General features: G+C 41.2%; 1 protein-coding gene across 2 annotated transcripts in view; it reads left to right on the top strand.

Moving 5' to 3' along the window:
• Positions 1-26,960, top strand: part of CHD7 (chromodomain helicase DNA binding protein 7) — a 115,829-nt gene that overhangs the window by 24,814 nt on the left and 64,055 nt on the right. Inside the window, exon 2 of one of the 2 annotated variants that reach the window (XM_065399593.1) lies at positions 24,226-24,656. In XM_065399593.1, coding sequence (XP_065255665.1) covers positions 24,226-24,656 — 431 coding nt within the window. The remainder of the gene's footprint in view (positions 1-24,225; positions 24,657-26,960) is intronic. The other variant, XM_065399594.1, reaches the window with a different exon arrangement.

Below are 26,960 nucleotides of genomic sequence, written 5' to 3'. Positions count from 1 at the left end.
TGAGTGCTTGGCGCTTCTCAAAATCTTGCTGCAGGTACAAGTTATGTACCCAGAAAATGAGGAATGGACACTTAGTGGTCATCTGCAAAATTTTTGGTTTAAATGACTAGAAAAACATCACATTAAGAGCCTGTGGCAGAGGCAAGCTGGGTGACATTTACCTGCCTTAACCACACGATCTTCTGATGCAGTTTCCTGTCCCTTTTTGTGTACTCCTTCCAACTTCAAGAGCCAAGTAAAGTTGGGGACCTACAGATTACAGCCTCTTTGATTCTCTGAGTGCTATCCATCCTGTGAACTGAATGAGGCAGGGGTCCAGTGGCTGGTGGAGAGTGTGTATATGATCATATAAATCAAGACGGTATCTTAATGCATATACACAAAGAAGTAGAATTAGTTTGAAAGGTGACCTTAATTCTGGCACTTAACTTTCAAGTGCTTGACATTAAAACCTAAATAACTTAATTTTTTTTTCTTGTATGTGACTCTTGAGATTTGCTTTAAAAAGTCAAACAAGTTCTGTGCAATTGTAACAATCGCCCATCTTGTATCATCATGTGCACCGGAAGATGACTCAAAACATTACCGACCTCTACTGCTTGAACTACAAGGCTAACTCCATTAGCTGGTGGCTGGAGCGGACTGTTATCATATGTGAACCTGCCACTAGAGGAGGAGGAGATAAAACACTGAAAGGAGTGGGTTCTTTTTTGAGTGCTGTCTGTATTGCACTGTGGGTGCGCATGCACTTCATGCACCTGAGACAGGAAGATTCTTGCTACTAGTGGCTGTTGGTTTATGTCTGTGCTCTTTCTCTCCTCGTGCTCTGAAATGAAGGTATAAGGGATGAGCACCTCTCCAGTTTCTTCTTACTGCTGTGTGGTCTGAGATAGAACACTCAGGTGTCCTCGAACTGCTCCCTTTGATTATCTGTAAATATTTATTTAAGAATCAATTTAACTAGTTTTAGGTGTTTTAGTATAGTCAGGGACTGGAGGGTCTCCCCCTGTTTTCTTCCTGGTGTGGTCATAGAGCTATGCCAAAAATAGCGATTCAAAAACTGTCTCCTGCCCGAGAGCCTTCCTCGTTAGCAGCAACCGCCAGAGGTGTCTGGAGAAGTGCAGATTGAAGCCAGGTACAGCATCTGCTGCTCCTTCCCCAGCCAGACCTGCCAGGTATGAGAATTAAGGCTCGGGCAACATCTTGCAGAGTTAGGCGATGAGACTGCAGTCTGACCCAAGCCAGGCAGACCCACCTGTACATTGGACAGTGGCATTAAGAAGTGCACCCCCTAGTATGTCACTTCCAATATGGGGTGAGTAGGAATAGAACTAAGGACTCTTTTACTCAAGAGAGGCACTCTCCCCGTTTCAGAGAAAAGTCCCCTTTCAAATCCTCTAAGAGGAAGACCTTCTCCCCAGTTTTGTCAAAGTTGGCTGAATCATTGCGTGCTGGTCCTACAAAGACCCATGGCATCAACACTTATGCTCAGAAGATTAAGAACGTGGTGGTGGTGTTACCAGCTATTACTGCCTCAGTGGCAGTACTGTGAAAAGAGAAGCACCATGAGCCCAGATGTCCACTACCAAAGATACCAGCTAAGAAGTCTCACAATGAGCCACAAGCACTGATGGTACACCACACTCCCATTCAGAAGCTAAAACTTATAAGGGGCTTCACACACCAGCTCCATCTGTACAGGGAGACAAAAACCTTCATCTCTTGTCTGGGGAGGGGTATACGCAACTGAGGTTATCACTTTCCAGTCTGATCCACATTTTTCGGAACTGCTCTTCACCAGATACACTTTGGTGCAGGCTTACTACAAGGAGAGAGACACTTCTCCAACTGCCACTCATCAGTAAGACACCAGCAGTACTGAGGGCGCTGACCTTAGAGACCAACCATACCTTTCTATCAGAAGCATCTGACATTAAGGAAAGATTATTACCCCCACCAAGGAAGGTTAGCCTGGATGCAAAATCTAGAACCTCTTGTATTCTTTCGCCGCACCCTCCCTGGGATTGCTGGGTACCACATGCTTGGGGATCACCACAACCCATGATGGATCCTTCCCACTGGCCATACTGGTATGGTCCCATAGAGTGTCACATCCCTCTCCTTCCAGAGACCAGCTAGAGCTCCCTCTGGAACCTGTGGAGGAGCGGGGGGAAGAACCAGATCTAACAGCATTTCCAGTTCAGTTGGGTATAACATCTTCCTCCCCTGAAGTGGATGCTTCAGCATCTTCTATGCATGCATTGACTGCAAACAGTTCCAGGAGCTATTAAGAAGTGTTGCTGAGGAGCTCCAGATCCCTCTGGAGGAAGTCCAGGAGTCATCCCATGAATACCTGGATATTCTGCAAAGTGCAGGGCTGAGTATAGTGGTGCTCACAGTAAACAGTGATCCTGGAGCTGGCTAAAGTGATGAGGCATACTCCAGCAACATGTGCACCTACATCTAAAAGAACAGAGAAAAGTTACTTTGTCCCAGGTAAGGGAGCTGAGTTCCTGTTTGTTCATCACATGCCAAATTCCCTGGTGGTGCAAGTCACACTGGAAAGGAGTAGTCAACAGCAAAGCAGATTTTCTCCTTCGGACAGGGAAGTGAAATGCCTGAGCCTTCTGGGGAGGAAGATATTTGATCAACAAGCTTACAATTCCGAATAGCTAACTATCAAACCCTACTTGATATGTATGACTTTTTGTCAAATATTCCAAGTTTGCAAAATTTAGAGACAAGCTCCCCCAAGAGGACAATGTAATCCCAGGCCCTTATTCAAGAAGGTAGACTTGCAGCTAGATCATCCCTCCGCAGGGATAGGGTCCAGTTAGTGAACATTCTGATCAATCAGCTCCAAAAGAGTCCACAAACATTGGTTTGGACATGCCTCATCCTCCTGGGTCATATGGCGTCTTTTACATATGTAAGCCCATTTGCAAGACTCCAACTTCGCTGCCTTCAAGCCTGGCTTCATAGTTGACATACCAGGCAGGCATAGTTTGGACAGGTTAGTTAGGAACCCTCACAGAGTATGAAACTCTAGCTTGGTTACAGGACGAAACAGGAATGTGGGAATTCGTTCAGTCCGCTACCTTCTCAGAAGATATTAATCACAGATGCCTCTCTGATAGTGAGAAGCTCATGTAAGCGAACACATAGCCCAGGCTATATGGAATCATCTGCGAGTCAAGGATGGATATAAATTTCCTGGAACTGAGAGCAGAATATCAAACCATTTATCCACTCAGAGTGTATTCAGGTGATGTTGGACAATATGATAGTATTCTGCATCAACAAGCAAGGGGGAAGCAAGATGTACACCCCTTTGTGTAAAGGTGCCCCGTGTTAGTATAATTTGACAATGAATAGATCAATTTATCAGTGGTACACCTCCCTGGAATCCACAACACATTGGCAGACTCCCTCAGCCATCACTTCTTGACAGCAAGTATCCGAGGGGTAGCTGTGTTAGTCTGTATCCACAAAAACGAGGAGTCTGGTGGCCCCTTAAAGACTAACAGATTTATTTAGGCATAAGCTTTCGTGGGTAAAAAAACCCCACTTCTTCAGATGCATGGAGTTAAAATTACAGATACAGGCATAAATATATATTGACACATGAAGAGAAGGGAGTAACCTTACAAGTGGAGAACCAATGTTGAAGGCCAATTTAGTCAGGGTGGATTTGGTCCACTCCCAATAATTGATGAGGAGGTGTCAATACCAAGAGAGGGAAAATTGCTTTTGTAGTGAGCCAGCCACTCCCAGTCCCTATTCAAGCCCAAATTGATGGTGTAAACTAAGTTTGGAAATGAATTGTAGTTCTACAGTTTCTCTTTGAAGTCTGTTTTTGAAGTTTTTTTTGTTGAAGAATGGCTGTTAATGAGTGTCCAGGGAGATTGAAGTGTTCTCCTACTGGCTTTTGTATGTTACCATTCCTGATGTCTGATTTGTGTCCATTTATCCTTTTATGTAGAGACTGTCCGGTTTGGCCAGCGTACATGGCAGAGGGGCATTGCTGGCACATGATGGCATATATCACATTAGTAGATGTGCAGGTGAATGAGCCCCTGATGGTGTGGCTGATGTGGTTGGGTCCTATGATGGTGTCGCTAGAGTAGATATGGGGACAGAGAAGACAACGGAGTTTGTTACAGGGATTGGTTCCTGGGTTAGTGTTTCTGTAGTGTGGTGTGTAGTTGCTGGTGAGTATTTGCTTCAAGTTGGGGAGCTGTCTGTAAGCGAGGATTGGCCTGCCTCCCAAGGCCTGTGAGAGCAGGGGATCATTTTCCAGGATAGGTTGTAGATCGTTGATGTGCTGGAGAGGTTTTAGCTGGGGGCTGTACTTGATGGCCAGTGGTGCTCTGTTTTCCTTGTTGGGCCTGTCCTGTAATAGGTGACTTATGGGTACTCATCTCGCTCTGTCAATCTGTTTCCTCACTTCCTCGGGTGGGAATTGTAGTTTTAAGGAGGACACAAATGGGAGATTCAGAACTCAGTGGTGAGACCCATTCCAATGATGGCGATCCCTGTGTCTGGACCTGTTTGCATTGCAGGACAACAAGAAATGCACAAGGTAATTTTTCAGGGAGGTACAGGGCCAGAACTCCAGAGGAATTGCCCTTCTAATCCCATGGTCTGAAAGTCTGGTGTATGCTTTCCCCGCATCCCAATCTTACCTTGAGTTCTCAGAAAGATACAATAGGCTATTGTTACTCTTGCAGGAATTCTGTGCCACTGTGCAGTGCAGAATTTTGCAGAAATTAACGTGCATGCAGAATTTTCTTCCCCCCACTGAAGTGGGCTGCAGTGCTGCTAGCTGCCACTAAGGGCCAATGGAATTGGCAGAGCCCATCTTGCATATAGAAGACACTGCTGTGGGAGGGAGAGGGAGCTAGAGGGTTCCTGGCAGCTGCAGTTCCCAGCATGCTCTGAGGGAAGGAGAGGGTGATACGTAGGAAATTCCGTGCAAGCCTGGAACTGAGCATCAGGCTGTTTCTCCCTCTGGATCCCTGGGCTCTAGGGGGAGAGGGGGATAGGTGTCTGGGTAAGGGGGGGGCCCGCAGCGAGGCTCGGGGGGGGAGAGGGTGTGGGTATCTGGACTGGCGGGGCCACCGTGGCTTGGCTCTAGTACTTGGAGGGAGTTTAGGTGTTTTGGGTGGGGGGCGCCCTGCAGGTTGGCTCTGGGGGGGAGGGGTTGCGGGTGTCTGCCCGCCCCTTCCCCCCCCGGCTAGGCTCTGGGGGCGGGAGGGGCAGAGAAACAGGAACTGGGTTGTCATAGGGGTTTCTTTAACTCTCTACTCCTGGGGGGGATTTTGTGTGTCTCTATTATAGACTTACTTGCTGACAGGTATTTTGAAATAAATTATGAAAATAATTGAAACTGGTGTAATTATGTAGTGTTACTTTGACAGATTTTGCAGAATTTTTAATTTTTGGCACAAAATGCCCAGGAGTACACTGTAGTGGATCATCCTCATTGTTCCCAGACGTCCACAACAATTTTGTTTCCCGATTCTTCGACTGTCGTCCTGTCCACCAATTAGCATTCACTCCTTCCCAGACCTCCTGATACAGGTCAAGGGCAGGATCAAGTGTCTGAATTCAGTCACTTCACCTTGCAGTATGGCATTCGGAAGGGTGTTGAACCTGGATCAGTAATGTTCAGTAGCTGCTAAAACCATCCTTACCAATAGTAGAAAAGAATTCACCAGAATTCTTAGCTAAATTGAAAAAGATTCTGTACTTTACCATATATCCGTAGAGGAAATGACATCTCTACCATTTTGGACTACCTACTTGCCTTGAAATCCTCAGGTCTTTCTTCTTAGCTCGCTTCAGGTTCATCTAGCAGCCATCAGCACCTGTTGCCCTCTGATTGACAGCAACTCTCTTCACGCATCCAGTGACTATGGGGCTTCTGAATGGTTTACTCTAACCTACCCCCATCTTGGGATCTTATCTTGATGCTTGAGTACTCCTTCCTAGGAAGGCAGTCATTTCCCATTTTGTATGTGTGCAATTGATCCTTCCTAAGTGGAGTACTTTGCATTTGTCCTTATTGAATTTAATCCTATTTACTTCAGACCATTTCTCCAGTTTGTCCAGATGATTGGGAATTTTAATCCTATCCTCCAAAGCATTTGCAATTCCTCTCAGGTTGGTGGTATCTGCAAACTTTATAAGTGTAGTTCTATGCCATTTATCTAAATAACTGATGAAGGTATTGAACTGAACTGGACCCAGAATTGATCCCTGGAGGACTCCACTAGATATGCCCTTCCAGCTTGACTGTGAACCACTGATAACTACTCTCTGGAAACTGTTTTCCAACCAGTTCTGCATCCACCTTATAGTAGCTCCATCTAGGTTGTATTTCCCTAGTTTGTTTATGAGAAGGTCATGCAAAATCGTGTCAAAAGCCTTACTAAAGTCAAGATATACCACATCTACCACTTCCCCCCGTATCGACAAGGCTTGTTACCCCTTTAAAGAAAGCTGTTAGGTTGGTTTGACACGATTTGTTCTTGACAAATCCATGCTGACTGTTACTTATCACATTATTATCTTCTAGGTGTCTGAAAATTGCTTAATTATTTGCTCCATTATCTTTCTGGATACTGAAGTTAAACTGACTGGTCTGTAATTCCTCATGTTGTCCTTATTCCACTTTTTATAGATTGGCACTATATTTGCCATTTTCCAGTCCTCTGCAATCTCACCTATCTTCCATGGCTTTTCAGAGATAATCACTAGTGGCTCAGATATCTTCTTGGTCAGCGTCTTGAGTATTCTACGATATATTTCATCAGGCCCTGGTGACTTGAAAACATCTAACTTGTCTAAGTAATTTTTAACTTCTTTTAGCTTCTGATCCACCTCATTTTCACTGGCATTCATTAAGTAAGGGCATGTCTACAGTTGCCATTTAAAATGGAAAAGTCCCTTTTTTGAGCAAAAACCATGGGAGCGTCTACACTTGCCAATGACTTTGTGGTGAAACTCAGAAGTTTCACTGTAAAAAGAGAACCACCTCCATGAAAGGCGTACAGCTCTTACTGTTTATGCTTTTGCGGTGATGTGCAAGTGAAGACACAGTTCTTCCTATTTACAGAGCTTTTAGCCTCCACAGAATATCCCACAGTGCCTTGGTGACCACTCTGGCCAGCAGCTCTGGTGCTCTGACTCCAGGTAAACAGACATCCAGCCCTCCCCCTGTAAAGCCCCGGGAACTTTGAAACTCCCCTTCCTGTTTTCTTGGCAAGTGCTCACTTATCTGGCCAGGCCACAATACCTGCTCCACGGAGCAAACAATCCCCTGCTTGGAGTAATGCTGATCTACTGGAGCTGATCAGTGTCTGGGGAGAGGAGGTTGTGCTGGGACACAGGATGCCCTGCATTCGCGCCCCCCTGCCTCCCCCTTCCCACAAGACCTATTGTCAAAATGGAGAGAGCTGCATTGTGGGATAGCTGCCTCCGTGCACTGCTCTCATCGGCGATGGAAGTGCTGCAAATGTAAACAATTTCTGATGCTTGTGGAAGTAAGTGAGTACACAAACCAGCACTTTTCTTTCACCGGTTCGCTATCACCGTTGAAATTGACAGCGCAAAAACTCTGCAAGTGTAGACATAGCTGTAGATATCCAATTGCTACTAGGTGAAAACTTAAACACAGTCATTTAGCACATCTGCCATTTCCACATTTTCTGTTAACCCCCCACCCCTCCATTGAGTAAAGGGCCTGCCTTGTCCTTAGTCTTCCTCTAGCTTCTAATGTATTTGTAGAATACAATTTGTAGAATATTTTCTTGTTGCCCTTTGTCTTTAGCTAGTTTCATCTCGTTTTGTGCCTTGGCCTTTCTAATTTTATCCCATCATACCTCTTGTTTATATTCATCATTTGTAATTTGAGCTAGTTTCCACTTATTGTAGGATTCTTCATTGAGTTTCAGATTATTGAAGATCTACTGGTTAAGCCAGAATGGTCTTTTGCCATATTTCCTGTCTTTCCTATGCAGTGGGATAGCTTGCTCTTGTGCCCTTAATGTCTCTGAAAAACTGCCAACTGTCTTTAGTTGTTTTTCCCCTTAGACTTGCTTCCCAAGGGATCTTACCTACCAACTCTGTGCATTTGTTGAAGTCTGCCCTATTAAAATACATTATCTTTATTGTGCTGTTTTCCCTCCTATCATTCATTAGAATAATGAACTCATCATTTCATGATCACTTTCACCCAAGCTGCCTTCCACTTTCAAATTTTCAACCAATTCTTCCCTATTTGTCAAAATGAAATCATAAGTAGTGCTTGTCAGTCACTCACAATGGAATGCACTTGAAGAAGAAAGAAGGAGGTTACTGTGATGCAATCTAGTAAGGGTCACTGTCTGCCCTGGAACTTTTGGTGTCTTAAATGCTATGTTGCTGTGGTTCACAATCCTGACACCAACAGCCAGCATACAAGCATGTGGGTCACATCCTGGTTTCTGCCATCCAGTAACACTGTCCCAGTTCCAAGTTTCTGTGTAGTATCCAGCCCTCTCACTGAACACTTACAAAACTGTTGCCTGCTTCTTTAAAGAGACAGTACCCAGCAGCTTATTACCTTAAGTGGGGTTAACAAACACTATTTTAATCAAAGCACTGAACTGGCTTATAGTAAAAGTAAAACAAGTTTATTAAACAAAGTCATAGGTTTAAGTGATACAGAGTATAAGGAATAAAGTTGATAAAGGGTTACAAGCAAACAAAAGTAAAAATAAGCTTTTAAGACTAAAAGCTGATTTAACAAACTGGACTCTCTTGTTCAAAGAAGTTTCTCACCAAGTCTCTCTTCCAGCATGGCTGACTAGACTCTCTGGCCAGGTCCCTTCATAGAGCTCAAAGTGTTTGGTTCCTTTGTCTCCTCTGATAAAGAAGGATGCCAAAATGGCGCTTTCTTTCTGCTTTTATCTTCTCAGAGTTCATTGACCTTGCTTCAAGAGGCAGGAAGGTTTCCTGGGGATGCAATCTCCATTCCCCACAGAAATTAAGTGGTCCCCCGCTTACGGCTTTGTTTACCTTTCATGTAAATGTGCATTTCTTTCTTTGGTCACACCTTGTTTAATTTACATTGGAGACATCCACACAGAGGAATGTCGTTCTACCTACTTGAAACAGGTGTGGCTTAAGCACTGCTTGCCAGATACTTTTAAAGAACATATTTCCAGCACATATCTGTTAAGATCTTTGTGGGTTTACTATACATAAATCGTGAAGAATACTAATGATCAGTGAGTTATTAGTTTTTCAGTGATATATTTCATGTCACCTTTGGTTATATATCATGGCAAGTGTGCTAACTGGCATTGGGGGTGTTCTGAGGCTCACAGTTGCTTACTTTCTTTAACCTTAGTTCTTTGAGATGTGTGGTCCCTATCCGTATTCTGTTACCTACTTTGCTTTGTCTCTGCTTTGGCTCTTAACTGTGATTTGCAGTAGAGAAGGAACTGGAGAAGCCCACCCTTTATGCCCCTGGTTCAGAGAACAAGGGGACAGTGTGCAGGTCCATGCCAACAGACCTTACTAGCAAGAATCTTCCAGTCTTAAATGCATGGAGCATATACATACCTATAGTGGATTACAGATAGGGACCACAAATCTTGAAGAATTCTATTTATGGAAGGTAGGTAACCTCTCCATCTATGTATGAGTAACCTGAACTTATAGATGGCATAGCCTGGGACAAAGATACAGCATATTTATTCTTTTCAGAGGCTGTGGGGCAAAGTTGGTCTCCTGGTTTCTGCTGTGCTACAACTTCTCCTAAATCAAAGAGAATTTTGAGGGAACAAAAGAGAAAGTGAAGATATACATGTCACATCCAGGGTTGAGCTCCTTGTATAGAATTCTGAAGTTGAAAAACCAAGGTGGTACACATGCAGTGTTCTAGAATGCTGCTGGGTTTTGGCCAAACCAAAAACAAAGTAGGTTCTGTTAAATGGATGGGAAATGGTGTTTTATCTTAGGAAAAAAACAAATGGTTTATAACTCAATCTAATCTGAATTGATTTTCATGAAGACAGCAAAAGGCACTTTCCTGAACTAGCCCTTTGTCAAATTTCAAAAACTTGCTGAAAACCATGAAAATATTAGAGCTGTTTAAAAAAAAAAAAAAAAAAAAAAGTATAAGAATTTGATGTAATAGAAGTGTTGGGCAACCTTAAATAGGGGGTCACTCCTGTTCCTACTATAAAAATGTGTGCGCGCGCACATGAATAAAAGCTAAGGGTTCTAAAACAATGCCCCATCTGTAAAGAGTGTTATGTCAATTATCTTTTCAGCTACCTAACACTGGTGTTACTATATTTTTAGTTGGTAAATGACCCTCCCTTTTTTTGACCCTTTAAATGTTGGTAGAATGTTTAATTGCTTCAATAGCTTCAGTTTCATGTGTAGCTCCTACTGGAATGAGCCTTAAGGACATAATTATCCTCTTTAAATCTTAAACTGTCTTTGCCTAACCTCTAGTAAAGTTTCATGAGTTGAGGGTAATTAAACTCTGCTGTCAGTAAAGTTAAGTATTTGATTCATTTTGGGAGAAGGGGGAAATTAATACGCTGTTTCCCTGTTTCTTGGCTACTGTAACAGTGCTATATGCTTCCAGCTCTGGGGGGAAGGGTTTTGCTCTTTGTTCATACAGTGGTTGGTAGGTATGCTTAGTGACAAACTTCATGAAACCACCTTTGTAGACTGAGCACACTCTATTTTCCTTGGCCCAGTAAACTGGATCCACATTTGTTACTGCACCAGTAGGTTAATGTATTATTCCTGTGCAGACTTTCTCAAAACCAATCAATTTAGTCAGTCAAAGAACTTAACTCTTAGGATGAAAAGCTAGCAGTTACCTCCATAGCATGTGATGGCGTGTTCGTCTCCCTTGATTCTTACTGGTATTGGGAGCCTCTTCTAATATTAACACTAAAATGTGAAATCAGATAAGCTGAATCTTAACTCAAAATCCTAGTATAAATAATTATTCATTCCATAATATCATTAATACAAATTTTACAGTATTCTAAGAATTTTTTGAAACCATTTTGTAGACATCGCCTTTATTCTAGTGTCTTAAGATGTGAGCTTCTAAAGCATCTTTTATCTAAGAGGTTCATTTTGTAAACAGTGAATTAATCTTCATAATGCACTGGTCAGGTTGGTGGTATTCCTGTTTTACAGGTGGGGAAACTGCTGTGCAGAAAAGACGACTTGCCCAAATTGTCAGTCTATGGCAGAATTGGCAATAGAACCCAAATCTCCCGGCCTACCAGTTCTGAGCTTTTAACCACTAGATGATGCTTTCATTAGTGAGCTAGGCCCAAGTATATACTACTCTTTCTGAATTAGAAGTTCACTAAACAAGCAGCAATGGCATGTTTTCTGAATTTATAATTTCATATGTAGCTATAATTAAACTGTTTTGTCCCTAACTGTTTGTATGGGGTTGGGAGAAAAGATAGAACATTAGTATATTAAGGGATTCCTAATTTTCAGTCTGTATTAGGTTAATTTTGTTTCTCAATTTCATCTTGAAGTGGGAAGATAAATGGACCTTTCTAGTTTATCCTTTGGGATCAACATTAGTGGCTTGTCTTCTCTGTGTATTGATATTTGGAGTACTGCTCTGCACTAAGCCTGGTGATGTTTGATATGCTACTGTAGTTAAGATGTGGGTAGGAGAAGCGAACTTTACTGCTAGAAGAGAACCTAAATGAACAAGGGCAATTTTAAAACACTTTTAAGTGATCTGAAGTGTTGCTTGATTTAAAAAAAAAATAAAAAATTCTTGGGGTATTTATTAATTACAATAACCCGACTGTAAAATTGTTGAACATACTAAGTGAAGACTGCTAGTTCTTAAGAAGAAAACCAACCAGCCTGACGGTCTGACTACAATGTCATGTCAAGATTATGAATGTAATGCTGAAACTGCCTCCTTCCAACTTAGACTATACGTTACAGACTGGAACTTCAGTACCTAACTTGAAAGAACATATTTTTATGTTGGGGGAAGAGGTAGGAGGGTAGCAAGAAGAATATAATTCTCATCCTTCCAAAAGAACTTTCTTGTTTCTAGACATAGCTGTGAAAGGGTTCTGATTTTGCTACAGCTACTGTGTTCAGTTTTATACTGAGAAATCTTTTGCAACTAAGATAGAAGCACACAACTTATTATTTATAGGAATTATATAGCAAAACAGCTTACAGTAGTTCTAAACACTTGCATTAAGGTGAATAGGTGTGATTTTTCCCCCTTGTAATATCAGCCTAACTATTGTGTTGAATTTCCCACAAACCTGTCTACTTCAAATTCTTCAGTTTTATGTAACATTCCTTCAAAATATTTGTCTGGAGTAATCTCAGTTTGGGCTGGTCCACACTAACCCCCCACTTCAAACTAAGATACGCAACTTCAGCTACGTTATTCACGTAGCTGAAGTCGAACTATCTTAGTTCGAACTTACCGCGGGTCCACACGCGGCAGGCAGGCTGGCTCCCCCGTCAACTCCGCGTACTCCTCTCGTGGAGCAGGAGTACCGGCGTCGACAGCGAGCACTTCTGGGATCGATTTATCACGTCTAGACAAGACGCGATAAATCGATCCCAGAAGATCGATTGCTTACCGCCGGACCCGGAGGTAAGTATAGACGTACCCTTTGTTACGAGAATTCACCCAGGCAACTTCCATTAGGTTAGCAAAAGTTGCATAGCCAGCACCTGTTGTAAATAAAGTTGAGAGTAAACCTTCTGTTTATATGTACTGCTGGAATAACCAGGGGGATTTTCTAGTGTTAGGCTCCTTTTTGATCTTGTGTTGGAGAAACTGGAAAGTCCAGCTTACACTATAAGAAAACAGATAACCAAAATCATTTAAAAACAGACCATTGGCTCAGATCATACTTCAAAGACATGAGATGAAAAGTAATGGTGAGTTAGTTGCGTGTATGTCAGGCTTCCTTTAGTGTGTCCATCCTTGTCCCCCCACCTTTTGCTTAATGTGTTTGAGTTCTTTGGGCACAAGTATGGAAAGTGCAGGGTGGGAATTTCATTAGTATGTTTCTTGCCTCTTGAACCATAGATAACTGAAGTACAATCTTTTCCATTGTACAGTAAATTGGTGTCAGGAACTTTCATAGAGGTGACTATGGGTTGGATAAGTGGAATCCATTTGAAATAGTACTCTGCTAGCAGGGTGGTGAAGATGTTGAGCTGGGGTCATTACTGTGATGAATTCTATGCCCAGTTTGTCCCATCATGTGTTGATGGCAGTACAACTAAAGCTGGTAAAATCTGTTAACTTGGGAGGTTTTGACTACTCTATTCATAGGAAAAACATGTCAAGTTAGTTAGATTGCTAGATTTGTAATGTGTAGAATTCACCCTAAATTCTTTAGCAGTGATCTTGCACTGCTATCTTAAGCCAGGAGTCCTCAACACTTTCATACTGTGGATCAGTTCATAACAGAGCTGTTGTTTTGTGGACCATCCCACATCCCATGTATAAAATGGCTGTGGCAACTACTGCAATTGCTTATGTGAAAAAGCAGCTTGGAAAGTAGGTATATATTCATCTGTCTTTAGTGTCTGTTCTTGCTCTTCATGTCAATTTCCCCTCCTATCTGTTCTAATTCTTTCAGTGGCAAGCAAGGAGAGTCAATACAATGTGACTAGTCAACTCTCCATAGCCACCACCAAGTGCTCAGTGCTTCACAGACCACAATTTAGGAATTGTAACTCCCAATGCTCCCTGCAAGTATCAAAGCAAATGTTGCTACTTCCAACTACTGCAAAATGTATCCACGTGCTTCCTTGTTTAGGGATCATTTGCAAACCCAATTAATTGCCTTGAATTCTTTCCACTGGATGTCAACACTGTAATGGGGGGAATTATCAGCTTGTGGTGGTGGTGACACACGCTATTTTAAATGGGCTGTGACCCACCTAAACCATGATTGGGTTATATCTTCAGCTCAGCTAAATAGTGGGTGAATGTGCTCTTGCAATGATGGCCCAAGAATATAGAACTGGGGTCTATTGGAGGACAGTTCTAACCATTCTCTCATGATCTTTAGGACACAGTTAACTTGAAAATAATTGGTCTGAAAATTTTGTACCAGTTATAAAACACCTAAGATTACTTTAAGTTAGCAAAAATAATTTTGTTTTTCAGTTTAATTTGGGCATCTTGACAGAACTTTGTGTATAGCTAGTTTTACTACTTCCCATTTTATATTCATTCAGTTTCTCCTTTTCAGAATAGACTCTTCTAAGCAGTCATAGGGGATCAAAACATTGTTTTAAAAATAAAATGGTATTTAAAGGACGCGTCAACAAAAAATGTGAGTATTTCCCTGGGAAAAATGACTAATAACTGTTGTCATATGCTGTGGTGTTGTAGCCGTGTTGGTCCCAGGATACGAGAGAGACACAGTGGGGTGAGGTAATATCTTTTATTGGACCAACTTTGTTGGTGAGAGAGACAAGCTTTCAAGCCACACAGAGTGCTTCAGGTCTGGGAAAGGTACTCAGAATGTCACCGCTAAATACAAGATCGAATAGATAGTTTAGGGGACTGTTCAAGGTAATTAGGGGACCATTCAAGGTGAAGTGGCCTGTTACCACTATTTCTTGTTCAAAAGGTGTTAATGAGACATGGCAATGTGTCCCCAGGTTTACAAAATTAATTTACAGATTTACAAGATTAATTATTACCCTACCCATTTGTAAAATAGTTTATAATACGTTAGCCTTCTCTACAGTATTTAAAGAAAACGTGGAAACTTTTCAGGATTGTTCTTCTCAAAAAGTTTTAACTGTTTTGGCTTTTCCTTACATTGTAAAAGGGACCTCTGAAAAAATTAGTTTGTAGCAAATCAAATCAGCTGTCACCCTGGATCCTGAAATATTAACTATGGCAAGTATTTGAGGTCTTACTACTATTGTACCTTGTAAGTGAATGGCAGTGAACACTTATTTTGCCTGAACACTTATGTACTATTAGATCTACCCCTGCCCCAAAAGATCTTGCAGTTAAATTTAGGAGCAGAAGAGCATGGGATGAGAATGAGGAAGGATTATTTGAAGAGATAGGTTGCACAGAGGGATTTAAATAAGAAAGAATAGTCTTGATGGATGACAGTGAGTCTGTACCCATATTCTAGCACTGGTGCATCTGTACTAGTAGTTGATTAAGACTTTATGACGATGGGTGTGTCTGTGCTGAAATCAAGGGTGTGATTGCAGCTCATGTAAGCATTCTCATAGTATGTTTAATCTAACTAATGCAGCTAAAAATAGGAATGAAGACATGGCGACGCTTATCCCAGTGTGGGCTCTAGTAATGACAGTATGTATCGAGGCTTCTGGTCGGGCTTGTGCAGCCCGCGCTGCTGGATCTACACCACTATTTTTAGCTTCATTTGCTGGATTATAGCTAGCATGGGTGTGCATACTGCAGCTCCAAGCACACCTTCAATTGCAGGGTTGACAAACGCATAGCGGTGAGCCCTGTCTTCTGATTCTTCCAACTTTGCATCTGGACTATTGCTATTACTATTTTTGCTAGTGTTGACTAGGCCTGAGCATGTTCCAGATGTAGGGAACAGCATGAAAGAAGGCCCGAAACCAAGAGTGGTATAAAGGCAAAGGAATCAGGAGGGTGAAAGTTTTAGGAACAGCATATGGAGTGAGAGGGGCAGTAAAAGAAAATGGGCATAGATATTTATGGAAAAAGTCCTGTAGGGCCTAGTACACGTAAGTAAAGATTAGGAGCATGAATTTAATTCAGTAAAAGATCGGAAGCTAATGAAGGGATTCAAAGTGATGGGAATGGGGCATATATTGCATGCGAAGACTTCATCTCCCTGACGACCTTGCCATCGAGCTTGAACCTACTAATGACTAACCTCCATGGTTAGGGCCCTACCAAATTCATGGTCCATTTTGGTCAATTTCAGAGTCAGAGGATTTTTAAAATAGTCATGTCATGATTTCAGATACTTACAACATTGTGAAATTTCAGATTTAACTGTAGGGGTCCTGATCCAAAAGGGGGGGGGGACGCAAAGATATTGTAGGGGGGATCATAGTATTACCACCCTTGCTTCTGTGCTGCCTTCAGACCTGGGTGGATGGGGAGCAGCAGCTGCTGGCCGGGTGCCCAGCTGTTAAGGCAGCGCTGCCGCCAGCAGCAGCGCAGAAGTAAGGGTGGCATAGTATGGTATTGCCACCCTTACTTCTGTGCTGCTGCCTTCAGAGCTGGGCCCTCAGCCTGCAGCAGTCCAGCTTTGAAGGCAGAAGCACAGAAGTAAGGGTGACATGGTATGATGTTGTCACCCTTACTTCTGCACTGCTGCTGGCGGGGTGCTGCCTTCAGAGCTGAACGCCTGGCCAGCACCGCCACTCTCCAGCCACCCAGCTCTGAAGGCAGTGCAGAAGTAAGGCTGCCAATACTGCAACCACCTACAATAACCTGGTGACCCCCTTTTGGGTCGGGACCCCCAGTTTGAGAAACACTGGTCTCCCCCGTGAAATTTGTATAGTATAGGATAAAAGTACACAAAAGACCAGATTTCACGGAGGAGACCGGATTTCACAGTCCGTGACGCATTTTTCACGTCCGCTAATTTGGTAGGGCCCTGGCCTTATACAGAACTCTATTTTCCCAATGTGTTGCTGCTGTCTCCTGTTGTCTAACCTCTTGCCCCTACTGCCACCTCTTTAAAAAGAGGTCTGAGTTCAGTCACTCATGCTTTCTGCACCTTTCTGAAGAGAATCAGCTTATCTGTTAGATGGAGGAGATAAAACTTACCAGAATTATACTTGTTATTGAGGAAAAGTATTCAGCAATGATTTGCTTAAACTGAAAAGTTTGGATCTGTATCATATTGTCCCATAATTTGGGAATGGTGTTGGGAGCAGTTCAGATTTTGGAGTCAGGAAACTAATTGGACATTTCTTCTCAAGTTATACGCCATGATTAACAGATGAGATTTCAAAAAGTGTAAATAAAATGTGGTTACCCTAGAGGTGCTTCATAGAGTCTGAAGGGGCTCCTGGAGTCTAGAAGAGCGCCTGATGCAAATTAAAATGGGGTTTCTCAGCTGTCAGAGTAAATAGGGATTTTTTTAATGCTGGTGTTTATATTTGACAAAGTTAGCTGAGTCATGTCACATACTCTGCTCTTACTCTAGAGCTGAAAAGCTCAATATCTCAAGAGGCTCCTCTGCCAGGGAACTGACACTCATCTGCTATCACTACTTAAGTATAGTTCACGTTGTTTCAATCCTTGTTCAAGCAACAGAAAGATTGTCTCCTCCTTAATTCCCCACCATTTCCTCCCCCCTTCGCTCACACTAACCCTCATTGGATTAATTCTGTATCCTGTCCATCCTGCCACTTTACATAACAGGCCTCATTTGAGCCATCCATCTTTTCTGAGCAGTAGAAAATGAGTTTGGATCTAAATGTGTAAACATCCATGGAGCACAAGCTTCTTTACTTTTAATTTATTAAATCTTTTGAGCATCAAATGTTTGTTTTCAAATTAAAAAATAAATAAATGTGAACTCCAGGGGTGAGATTGTACAGATCTGAAGAATTTTCTCAAATAAATGCCATATTTATGTGAAATTTGTTCAAATATGGCTGGGCTTTAATTTTTTGAGAACATTTTGCTATCAAAGGCAATTTTTTGAGTGTCAAGTTATTGTTTAAAAGTTGCGTTTTTAAAATCTTAGAAGATTTGGGAATCTCCACATTTGCTCTAATAAACAAGATTTTAGCAATGTCCTGCATGGTCATATTGAATGTTAATGACATTGATTAACTGTCAAGCAGTGGGAATTGATGAGAAAATGTCCATAGTAAAATTAAATGGCATTACTGAAGACAGTACTGCTGGTTAGGGAGGTGACTAGACCCAGTAGTCTGTTGTAGGAGTATTAATGTGAGCTCCAGGTTTTTTTCACATGATTAAAACGGGCCATCTGTTCTTCGTTAAATGTTTACAAAAACAGCTTTTCTCTAAAAGATTTAAGGAGATGTGGGTCTAGTAAACACTGCAATATTTCTGAGCACCTTTTTCACCTTATTTCAAATAGTACCAAAAATAATTCTGCCTGCATATCAAACAGGATTAATACCTATTTGTATTTAATCTTTACTGGTTTCTTTCCTGTGGAAGATTAAATTCTGTACCAAGATGCTAAATTATGGCCTCATTTATTACTAAAAGTAGTGTGTGTTGGGGGGGAATGATTTGTGTTCTGAAGTGTACAGGTAAGTTTTCAATCTTTTTGTAAAAGTATGTAGTACATACAGTTTTTTTTTGTAATTTTTTATAAATGGAAAACAGGGTTCTGTTATTGGAAATTGTGACCCTGTAACTGTAGTTAATCCAATGTAGATTTAAAGATGAAGAACTATTTGAAATAAGTCCCTATGATAGGTTTAAGCCAATATTTACTGGTAATAACCTGTCCTACCTTCCTTCCCTTATCAACCCTGTTTAAAAAAAAAAAAAAAAAAAAATTCAGACAACTGTTCTAGGGTGGAGAAATGCCTCCTTCAAGCTGCCTCTGATCTCTCGGCCTCCTCCCAGATTTGTGCTGCTCCTACACAGTTTCACACTAGGGAGCAATGTGGGGTTGTCAGTCGGGGATATAAAGTTTGGTGCAAAAATATTAATCCAAAATGCACAGAAAATTAGACTTAATCACACCCACTTTTGAAAAGTATAATGCTAAAAATTAAGATCATATTGATATAATAAAATTTTAAACTAAAACATTTGCAAAGTAAAATGAGACAGAAGTAATATGAAATGAAAACTAATTAGAGCAGACATAGGCTGTTTCACTAATGTATGCTTTTGAGGTATGTGAATGAAAATTTCTAGCAATATAGAAGTATTTAAATGTAGAAGGTATTTTATTTTGTTGAATTGGGATGCCTATTTTTAATTCTCAATAACCTAGTATTGTGAATAGGAGTTGGTATAACTTTTTTAGATTTTTGGCTTTCCAATTTCATACATAATTTGTGCATGTAATATATAAATTAAATATTTTAAAGCACCACTTGAGTGAATGTTACGTATATGCTTTTTTGAGGTAGTGAGTGGGACTGAAAGAACGTGAAAGTCTACAGGTTGACATCTTACAAAACTTAATTCACTAGTTTTGAGAAGTTCTTAAGAAAGGAATGAGATGGGGAACAATATTTTAAACATTTTAATGTAAGGTCTTGACATGAGGCAGAAAAGTTAAAATTGTGACAGCAATATCAGTCATTTTTACATCATTGTGCATGGGGAAAGTTGGAGAGAATGTGAGCCTCAACTTCAAATATCCTGGTTTTTACTGGTCTGTTCTAAATCTTGCCATTTCTAGATAGTTTTTTAATCTTTTGAAAAAAGTCATTCAGGAGATGGAGAGGCGAGGTAACGCAGGGATATTTTTGCACAAAAAAAGTAATGAAAGTGTGTGCATGCGTGCATGTGTGCATACAAAAATAAAATAACATTCATTTTGAAATCAGTGGATCAATCCTGTGAACTTTGCTTCACAGGCACACTTTGAAAAGTGGCTAAAATTTAAACATCCTCAATCTTGTAGCTCATTGAGCAGATACATTGAAAAGACTTTATTGAAACTGTTAATGTTAGTGGCTTGTCTGGCTGTTGGGCATTTTTTTTTTTAAATCTTCGTGAATCATTTTTAAAAGAAACGCTAATTTGGCCCCAAAATTAGATCTTTTAAACAAGCTTTTGCAAAACTTAAGATCAATAGAAATGTCTGTTTTTAAAATTCCAACACAGATATTTCCCCTCAGCATTGGAACCAAAACCTGAAGCTCTGAATATCTACCAATGAAACTGATTTAATAGAGTTTAATTGTCCAGACTAAGAGCAGTGCTAAAAGCAATCAAGTGGAGTAAAAATAGGCAAGGATATTTCAAGGGCTTGGACAATTGTTGTACTATCCAGACAACTAAATCTACTATCTGAAGTGTGATTTAAAAGAAAAAGTCTTTGTGATGATATCCAAAGGCAGCAACCTGGAGGAAAGCCTAGGAGGAGCGTTCACCACCCTAGTCTCCTGGGAAAATGGAAAGTAATGGGATTCCTAGCAGATTGCAAAGTAAATGAACAATGGAAGGAAAATTTGAACTACTCATATACCTTACAGGGTTCTAAATTCACTGTATCATTCAGGAAAAGGATCTGAGTGCCATTGTGGGCAGCTGAGTGAAAACCTTGGCTCAATGTGCAGTTGCAGTTAAACAAGGTTTTAGGATGGGTATATAATGGAGAATAATACAGGGACTATTGTAATACTTTTGTGTAAGTTGATGGGGTGTAGCCTAACCTCGAATGATGTGTGCAGAAATGGTTGCTTATCTTTTTTTTCCAAACAAAAAGGGGGCAAAATTAGAAGGTTCAAAGATTGATAAGAGTGGGGTTATTCCTTTGTAAAACACTTTGGGAGCTATGGATGAAGAGCACTATATAAGACCTTGATATTTTTATTATTTTTCAGAAAGGAGATGAATAAGATGAAATGATAAAAGTACATAAAATAATGAATGGTATTAGAAAGTAGATCAAGAGCTTCTGTTTTTTGTCTCATAACACAAGTACATGGGGACATTCAATTAAATTAAAAGGTGACAAATTCAAAACTGATAAAAGGAAATATTTTTTTTCACATATGTAATTAAACTGTGGAAATCATTGCGACATGGTGATACCGAGGCCAGAAATTTTGCAGAGTTTTAAAAAAAAGAGATTGGACACTTGTGTGGGTAATAACTTATAATAGCTATTTGTATGGATAATAGTTTTCACTAATGTGAACAGAGATTTTTGGAAGAGATATTAAACCTCATGCTTCAGGGTGGAAGCCAATCTCTCGCAGGGATTTAGGAGGAGACCTAATGTGCAGGCACATCTGCCTAACTTCAGGTTGTTTGCACCTTTCTCCGAAGTATCTGTTTCTACAGTCAGATACAGGACTATATGGACCACATGAATGATCTGGTGTGGTAATTCCCACGTGTCATCCTGGACTATGTTTAGGGATGCCATGTTTTATATTGGCCTCTATCAGTAAGGTGTCTGATAAATTTGAAACAACCCGCCCTGCCGTTTTCTCTTAATCTTGGAAGAATGAGTTTAGTTTCTCTCCACCATTCCTTTCCCCTGCTGTAGCAGAAAATTCCCTTCCTCATCACTATTACAATAGTACCTAGAGGTCTGAACTGAGAGCTGGGGCTCCATTGCAGCAAACACTTGAGACATTCCCTACACCGAAGAACTTAGTCTAATAGATGAAGATGAAGTGAATTGCCCACGGTCACACAGCAAGTCATTGTCGCAGCCAGAACCTTGGTCTTCTGTCTCCCAATCCAATTTCCCCTCTCCAACCCTCTCCTCAGTTCTCTGCCATGAATAGTTCCATTGCCTATGGGGTGGTGTCTAAGGCGTTCCCAAGCACCAGTAAAGTAAAAGTGATATTTGTGGTAATTTCATTGCAGCTACTTTGGAAAGTTGTGATCTGCAGCAGAGGCACTAGTTGCCTCTCTGCAGATTAGGGTTCTTATCCATACTAAGAATTTTCAACACTTCTGCCATTGTTTGGTCTAGCACTGGTGCAGCTCCATTGATGGAAGTTATTGTACACTGTGTATGTGTTCTTATTTCTGAGTATCTACAATGGGGGGGAAAATACCTCCCCCAGTCTATGCTAATGTTTCTATGGCTACAACCACTGGTGAACTTAATGCAGTGCTAGGCCATTAATAGGATAAATGCTGAATATTCTCAGTGTACATATAGTTGCTAGGACAGAACTACTTGGATTTACATTCAGCAGCTTATTCTAACAGCCACGAGGAATTAAAACCCTGAAATAAAAAAACTTGGATGACAAAATAAAATGTGTCTCTATTAGGAAAATTTGGCATGCTATCCATAATTTGGACTCCTCACAAAACTGTAACATACCATAGGTCCACATACATTTGTTACATATTAGGTCCTGATGGGTAATAAACATAACCTCTGTGTGTGTGCAGTGTACACACACACGACAGTTCACACCTTTACCAGAAGTTAAGTGACCGACCAGGGGTTGGAATTGCAGTCAGACAGTTGCAACTCTGAAACACACCCAACATCTCATAAATAAATAAAATAAAATAAAAAATAGTGACATTAGTTACACAAGGCTACTTGTCCCCCAGAAGAAATATCCACCTCTCTGCTTACTGTCCCATACTTTTCCCTGGCTCAGTGATCCCTGTCTTCCAAAAGGCTGGACCTCAGGAAAAGCCTGGTGTAGGGCCCTCTTCCATCTGCATTGATAGTGTGACGCCATGGCATGACGTAACTCCTTGTCTTCACAGCATTTGTGTGGATAGTTGTGTAGGGCAGAACTAGCTAAAGCACTGAGTGGAACAAAACAAAAACAAGAATAGATGCAAACAGACATTCTATACTTGCTCCAGAGTGTTATGCCAGGAACTGTGGGACGCGTACAGAGGTGGGCAAACTACAGCCCAGGGGCCGCATCCGGCCCTCCAGACATTTTAATCTGGCCCTCGAGCTCCTGCTGGGGAGTGGGGTCAGGGGCTTGCCCCACTCCACGCGGCTCCCAGAAGCAGCAGCATGTCCCCTCTTCAGCTCCTATGCGTAGGGGCAGCCAGGGGGCTCTGCACACTGTCCCTGCCCCAAGCGCTGCCCCTGCAGTTCCCATTGGCCAGGAACCAAAACGTTTGCCCACCCGTGGACATGTACAACATACAGGCAGTGCTTTCGAGGAGTGCTGTGTGAGAACATGGTACACTGGGCATACTCAAAACAGCATGGATGTTTTTGTATTAGTCCTCCTTTGTGCCCGATCTGCAGAGGATAAGAGTCCATTACAACCCCACCTAGAGAACAGTGGCTCTTTAGCATATACTGTAAAAGATCATGCTCTTAGCTCTGGAGGTCCTCAGTTCAATCCTTGGGATGTTGGTCAAAATGTTGATGTCATGCATGCACCAGTGTAAATGGCACTGATGCAGTTCTCTTGTGTAAATGCACCCTATGATTGTGTCCTATTAATTTTCCAATTCTGTGTATAGAAGCCAAAGTTAATACTTGTTTTCAGATGACAAAAGTCCCATATAAGTAACTCACCTGTCCCAGATTACTCATACAAAATAGCTGTTACCAGAATATGGGAAAGTCTTATATAAATAACCTTTATTTCATAGATGGACAACTTTAGGATAGCGGAGGGCCATAAAATCCACTAAAAACCCCTTTGTCAGGCCATACAGAAAACAACCTCTCTCCCCCCAAAAATTAAAGGTTGAGCCAGGTTGCTAAGGTACACAGTCTTTTAGTAAAATTGCTACTGCCTCATCAGCACAGATTACCTCTGTCCCATGCCTCCCAGCTCGTTACTGCCTACCCATTGATGATTTGGGAGCTGAAAGCCAATGAAGTTTCAGCCGGGGCCTTCACTCCCCACCCTCCACCAAGCTTAGGAAGTAACCAGAGCTAGGTGGCATGGGACGGAGTTGGAGCCTGTGTTGAAGGGGAGCAGAGTGGAGGTAGAGATTGTTGTCAGCAGGACCTCATGTGCCAAGTCGTAATGGCACTCAAATTTGGCCTGGCTGCCCCTCCATCATGCCACCAGGGAAGGGGCTCTGCTGTTACGCCACCCAGCTTATGCCGCTGCCAGCCCCCCCCCACTCCCCAGCCCCCAAGACTATATTCATCAGCTTCATATGGTCAGGCTAAATAAAACAAGCTGGTTGGCGGGATGAGGCCAATGTCTGCCTTATTTTTTTTTCATTTTGAAGTCTAAATGAATTTTATTTGGTGTATGAAATTTTGTTTGTGGATTTATACCTTTTATACAGAGTTTTTAGTCATGAAGAATTTTATACTTGCAATATTCAGTACTTTATAGCTGTTCTGCCACAACCTTAACAGCAGCATAGCAGTGCTTATAATTATTGTATAATATTTGTTTGAAATGTTACCAATTAACTTCACCTTCTGTTTTCTCTTGTCTCCCTCCATGACCTCTCAGTCCTAAAATAGAGAGCTCTAAGTAAACAATTTTATGGACAACAAATGTGTGTTTTTATTATGCTATACTAATTTGATGCCTATTTGTATTTCTTAGCATTCTCCATCGGAGCCCTTTGTAGAGAAACCAGTGCCGGATATGACTCAGGTTAGTGGACTGAATACCCAGCTAGTGAAAAATGATGATTACCTGCCATCGATTGAACAGCAGCCTCAGCAAAAGAAGAAGAAAAAGAAAAACAATCACATTCTTGCAGCGGGTCCCAGTAAAGGTTTTGGTAAGGAAGATTTTCCTGGTGGTCTTGACAGCCAGGATCAAACCAGGAACTCATTGGATTGCTCCCAAGAAGAGAAAAAGAAAAAGAAAAAGCCCAAGTCAAAAAAGGAGCCGAAGGATCCTAAAGAACCCAAGGAAAAGAAGGAGCCTAAGGAACCCAAGCCTCCCAAAACCCCCAAGCCTCCCAAAGAGCCAAAGGAAAAGAAAGCAAAAAATACCACACCAAAACCCAAGACTAGCAAAAAGACAAGGTAGGTCAGGAAATATCTCTTTGGGTATGTGATGAGTTGGCATTCAAAACAAAAATAATGTATTGTGTGTATTCGTGGAATTTAAAACAAAAATCATACAAAAAGAATGGGGGGAAAACATTTTGTTGGCTAGGGATTATACCAACTTTAACTGTTTTGCCTTTTTTAAAGGGGGGGAGGGGCAAAAAACCCACACAGCCCTAAGTGAAATAATTATGCTGATACAAAAATTGTAGCCTCTCTAATGCTGTTTCCTAGTAGTTGGAACAGGAGAATTATCTCCACTTGGCATCGTGATTCTTTTTAGGGTCAGGGTTAAAATCCTCGTAGGCAATATAAGAGAGATCAAATCGCAGTACTGTACACAGTCATTCCAAAGCAAACCCCCCCCCCCCCCCCCGTTTCCTCCCCTACCCCCCCAACTATCATGAGTACAAATGTTCACTGAGAAAATTGAGAGGGGAAAAAGACATTAGAACTGATTTTTTCATTTGTATCTGAAATTTCTTACAACTGTTCTGAACCTGTTCCAAACATCTGAATCTGTTTTTTCAAGATGTGGCTAATGTTAGAAAATATATAACTTCCAGATGGAAGCACAGCCAGACCTGGTTAATCCAAATCAGTTTGCAGAATCCATTTGTATTAATATTAAAAACATTTTGATTAACAAATCTGATTTGCATGTATTCTGCAAGGCTGGTTACTGTTTAATTCTTTCTGATACAGATATATGGATGAATGAAGCTCAGATCGTATGGACTTCTAGTAAGAATGAAAGGTTCTTTGGGTGGATAGGAAAACTAGTGTTTTATTGAAGAATCTGTATAAGTTGGCAGGGTGAAATGTACTGTAAAAGCTTTATTAGCTTTCCAGTACAGTTGAACCTACTTATAATTTACAAAATTTTATATGTAATGTTCCAGATTGCTGAAATGAATTGATGGTTTATACGTACAGTAGTTTAATTTTCAGTTACATGTTACTGAATCTAGGTAGTGGACTGAACAGCTTTCCCACTGTATCCTTTTGAAACTAGAGGACTGTATCATCTAAATGAAAAGATTGTTTGCACGGGGAAAGGATATTCATAGTTTTGGGGTTTTGTGAGTGTTTTTTTTTTTTTTTTTTTTTTAAAAGGCCACAAAGGGAAAGGACTATTATGATTATCTAATTCAACCTCTCCCCATAACATAGGTCTCACCCAGCCATTTCTACATCAAGAAGTGAAAGGCATGAGATTTATTTGAAAAACGCTTCTCACTGCAAACCTTTTCAACTAGGTGCTATGAATATAGTTTCTACAGACAGTCTTTCAGAATTTAATAATGCTTAACAAACCAAGGTTAGAAAGAATTTGGTTCCAAAATATGTCGTTTCCTATGAATTGGGATTGACATCAGGCCTCAACATTTGAGATGCCACATAACCCAGGCTGATAAGTCTGTGCAGGTCACCCCAAGTGAAGTCATGGGACTGCACTTTGGGGGCAGGGGAGTAGACTCTCCTTTCAGGGAACAGAGCTGCTCTGTTGCATGCCTGAGGGGGTGGGAGACTTTATTCTCTTTCCTCCTCCCTTTGCAGTACCCCTTGCAATTGGAAGGGTGAATTTTGTAATACTTCTCATAGCTGCAAAGTGCTGTTCTTCCCACTCAGTGGGAAAAATATACCTGGGAGCATGAACAACACTTGCAGCCTCTTACCCCAATAAGCAGGACTGTTCAAGAAAAGTGTACTTGCCCAGTCAGTCACAGCCTTGATTCATCATTGCCAAATGTACTTTTCAAGTCCAGATTCGCCTCAATCTGTCTGCTTTGATAGCTTCAGTATCTGGGAGGTAAGCCTTATCAAAGAACCTGCTGACGGAGGAGGGAGGTTGGGGTTAACATATTCATAAGGAATATGACTTCTGTGAAAGATATTTGCCTGCTTTTGCCACGCAAAGACTGGGAAATCTGTCCAGTAACATTGGTAATTGAATCAAAGTTTTAAGTGAATCAACAGGATAAACCAATAATCTGTTGAGCCACAGTGCTTCAGATGGTCAGAGGAATCTTAAGTGATGTATCTTGATCTTGCTATAGTGCTACCCCACTAGGAATGATATAACATCACAATAGCAGAGATGACTAAAATGGATGCACCTAAATGTAAATTCTGAGTGGCAAAGGATAATTACATAAATCGAATATGTGGTGCTGAAGGTGATGGGGTGTTTTGGTTATGTTAGTGCTTGTTATACTGCCATAGTAGCTTGCTTCTAGGCATTGGATTACAGTAGTGGCAATTTTGCATTTGGAAAGT

This window comes from Emys orbicularis, chromosome 2, assembly GCF_028017835.1.
Source record: "Emys orbicularis isolate rEmyOrb1 chromosome 2, rEmyOrb1.hap1, whole genome shotgun sequence".
Lineage (NCBI taxonomy): Eukaryota > Metazoa > Chordata > Testudines > Emydidae > Emys > Emys orbicularis.
Note: the sequence above shows the minus strand (reverse complement) of the source record. Positions and strands in the feature narration are given on the sequence as shown.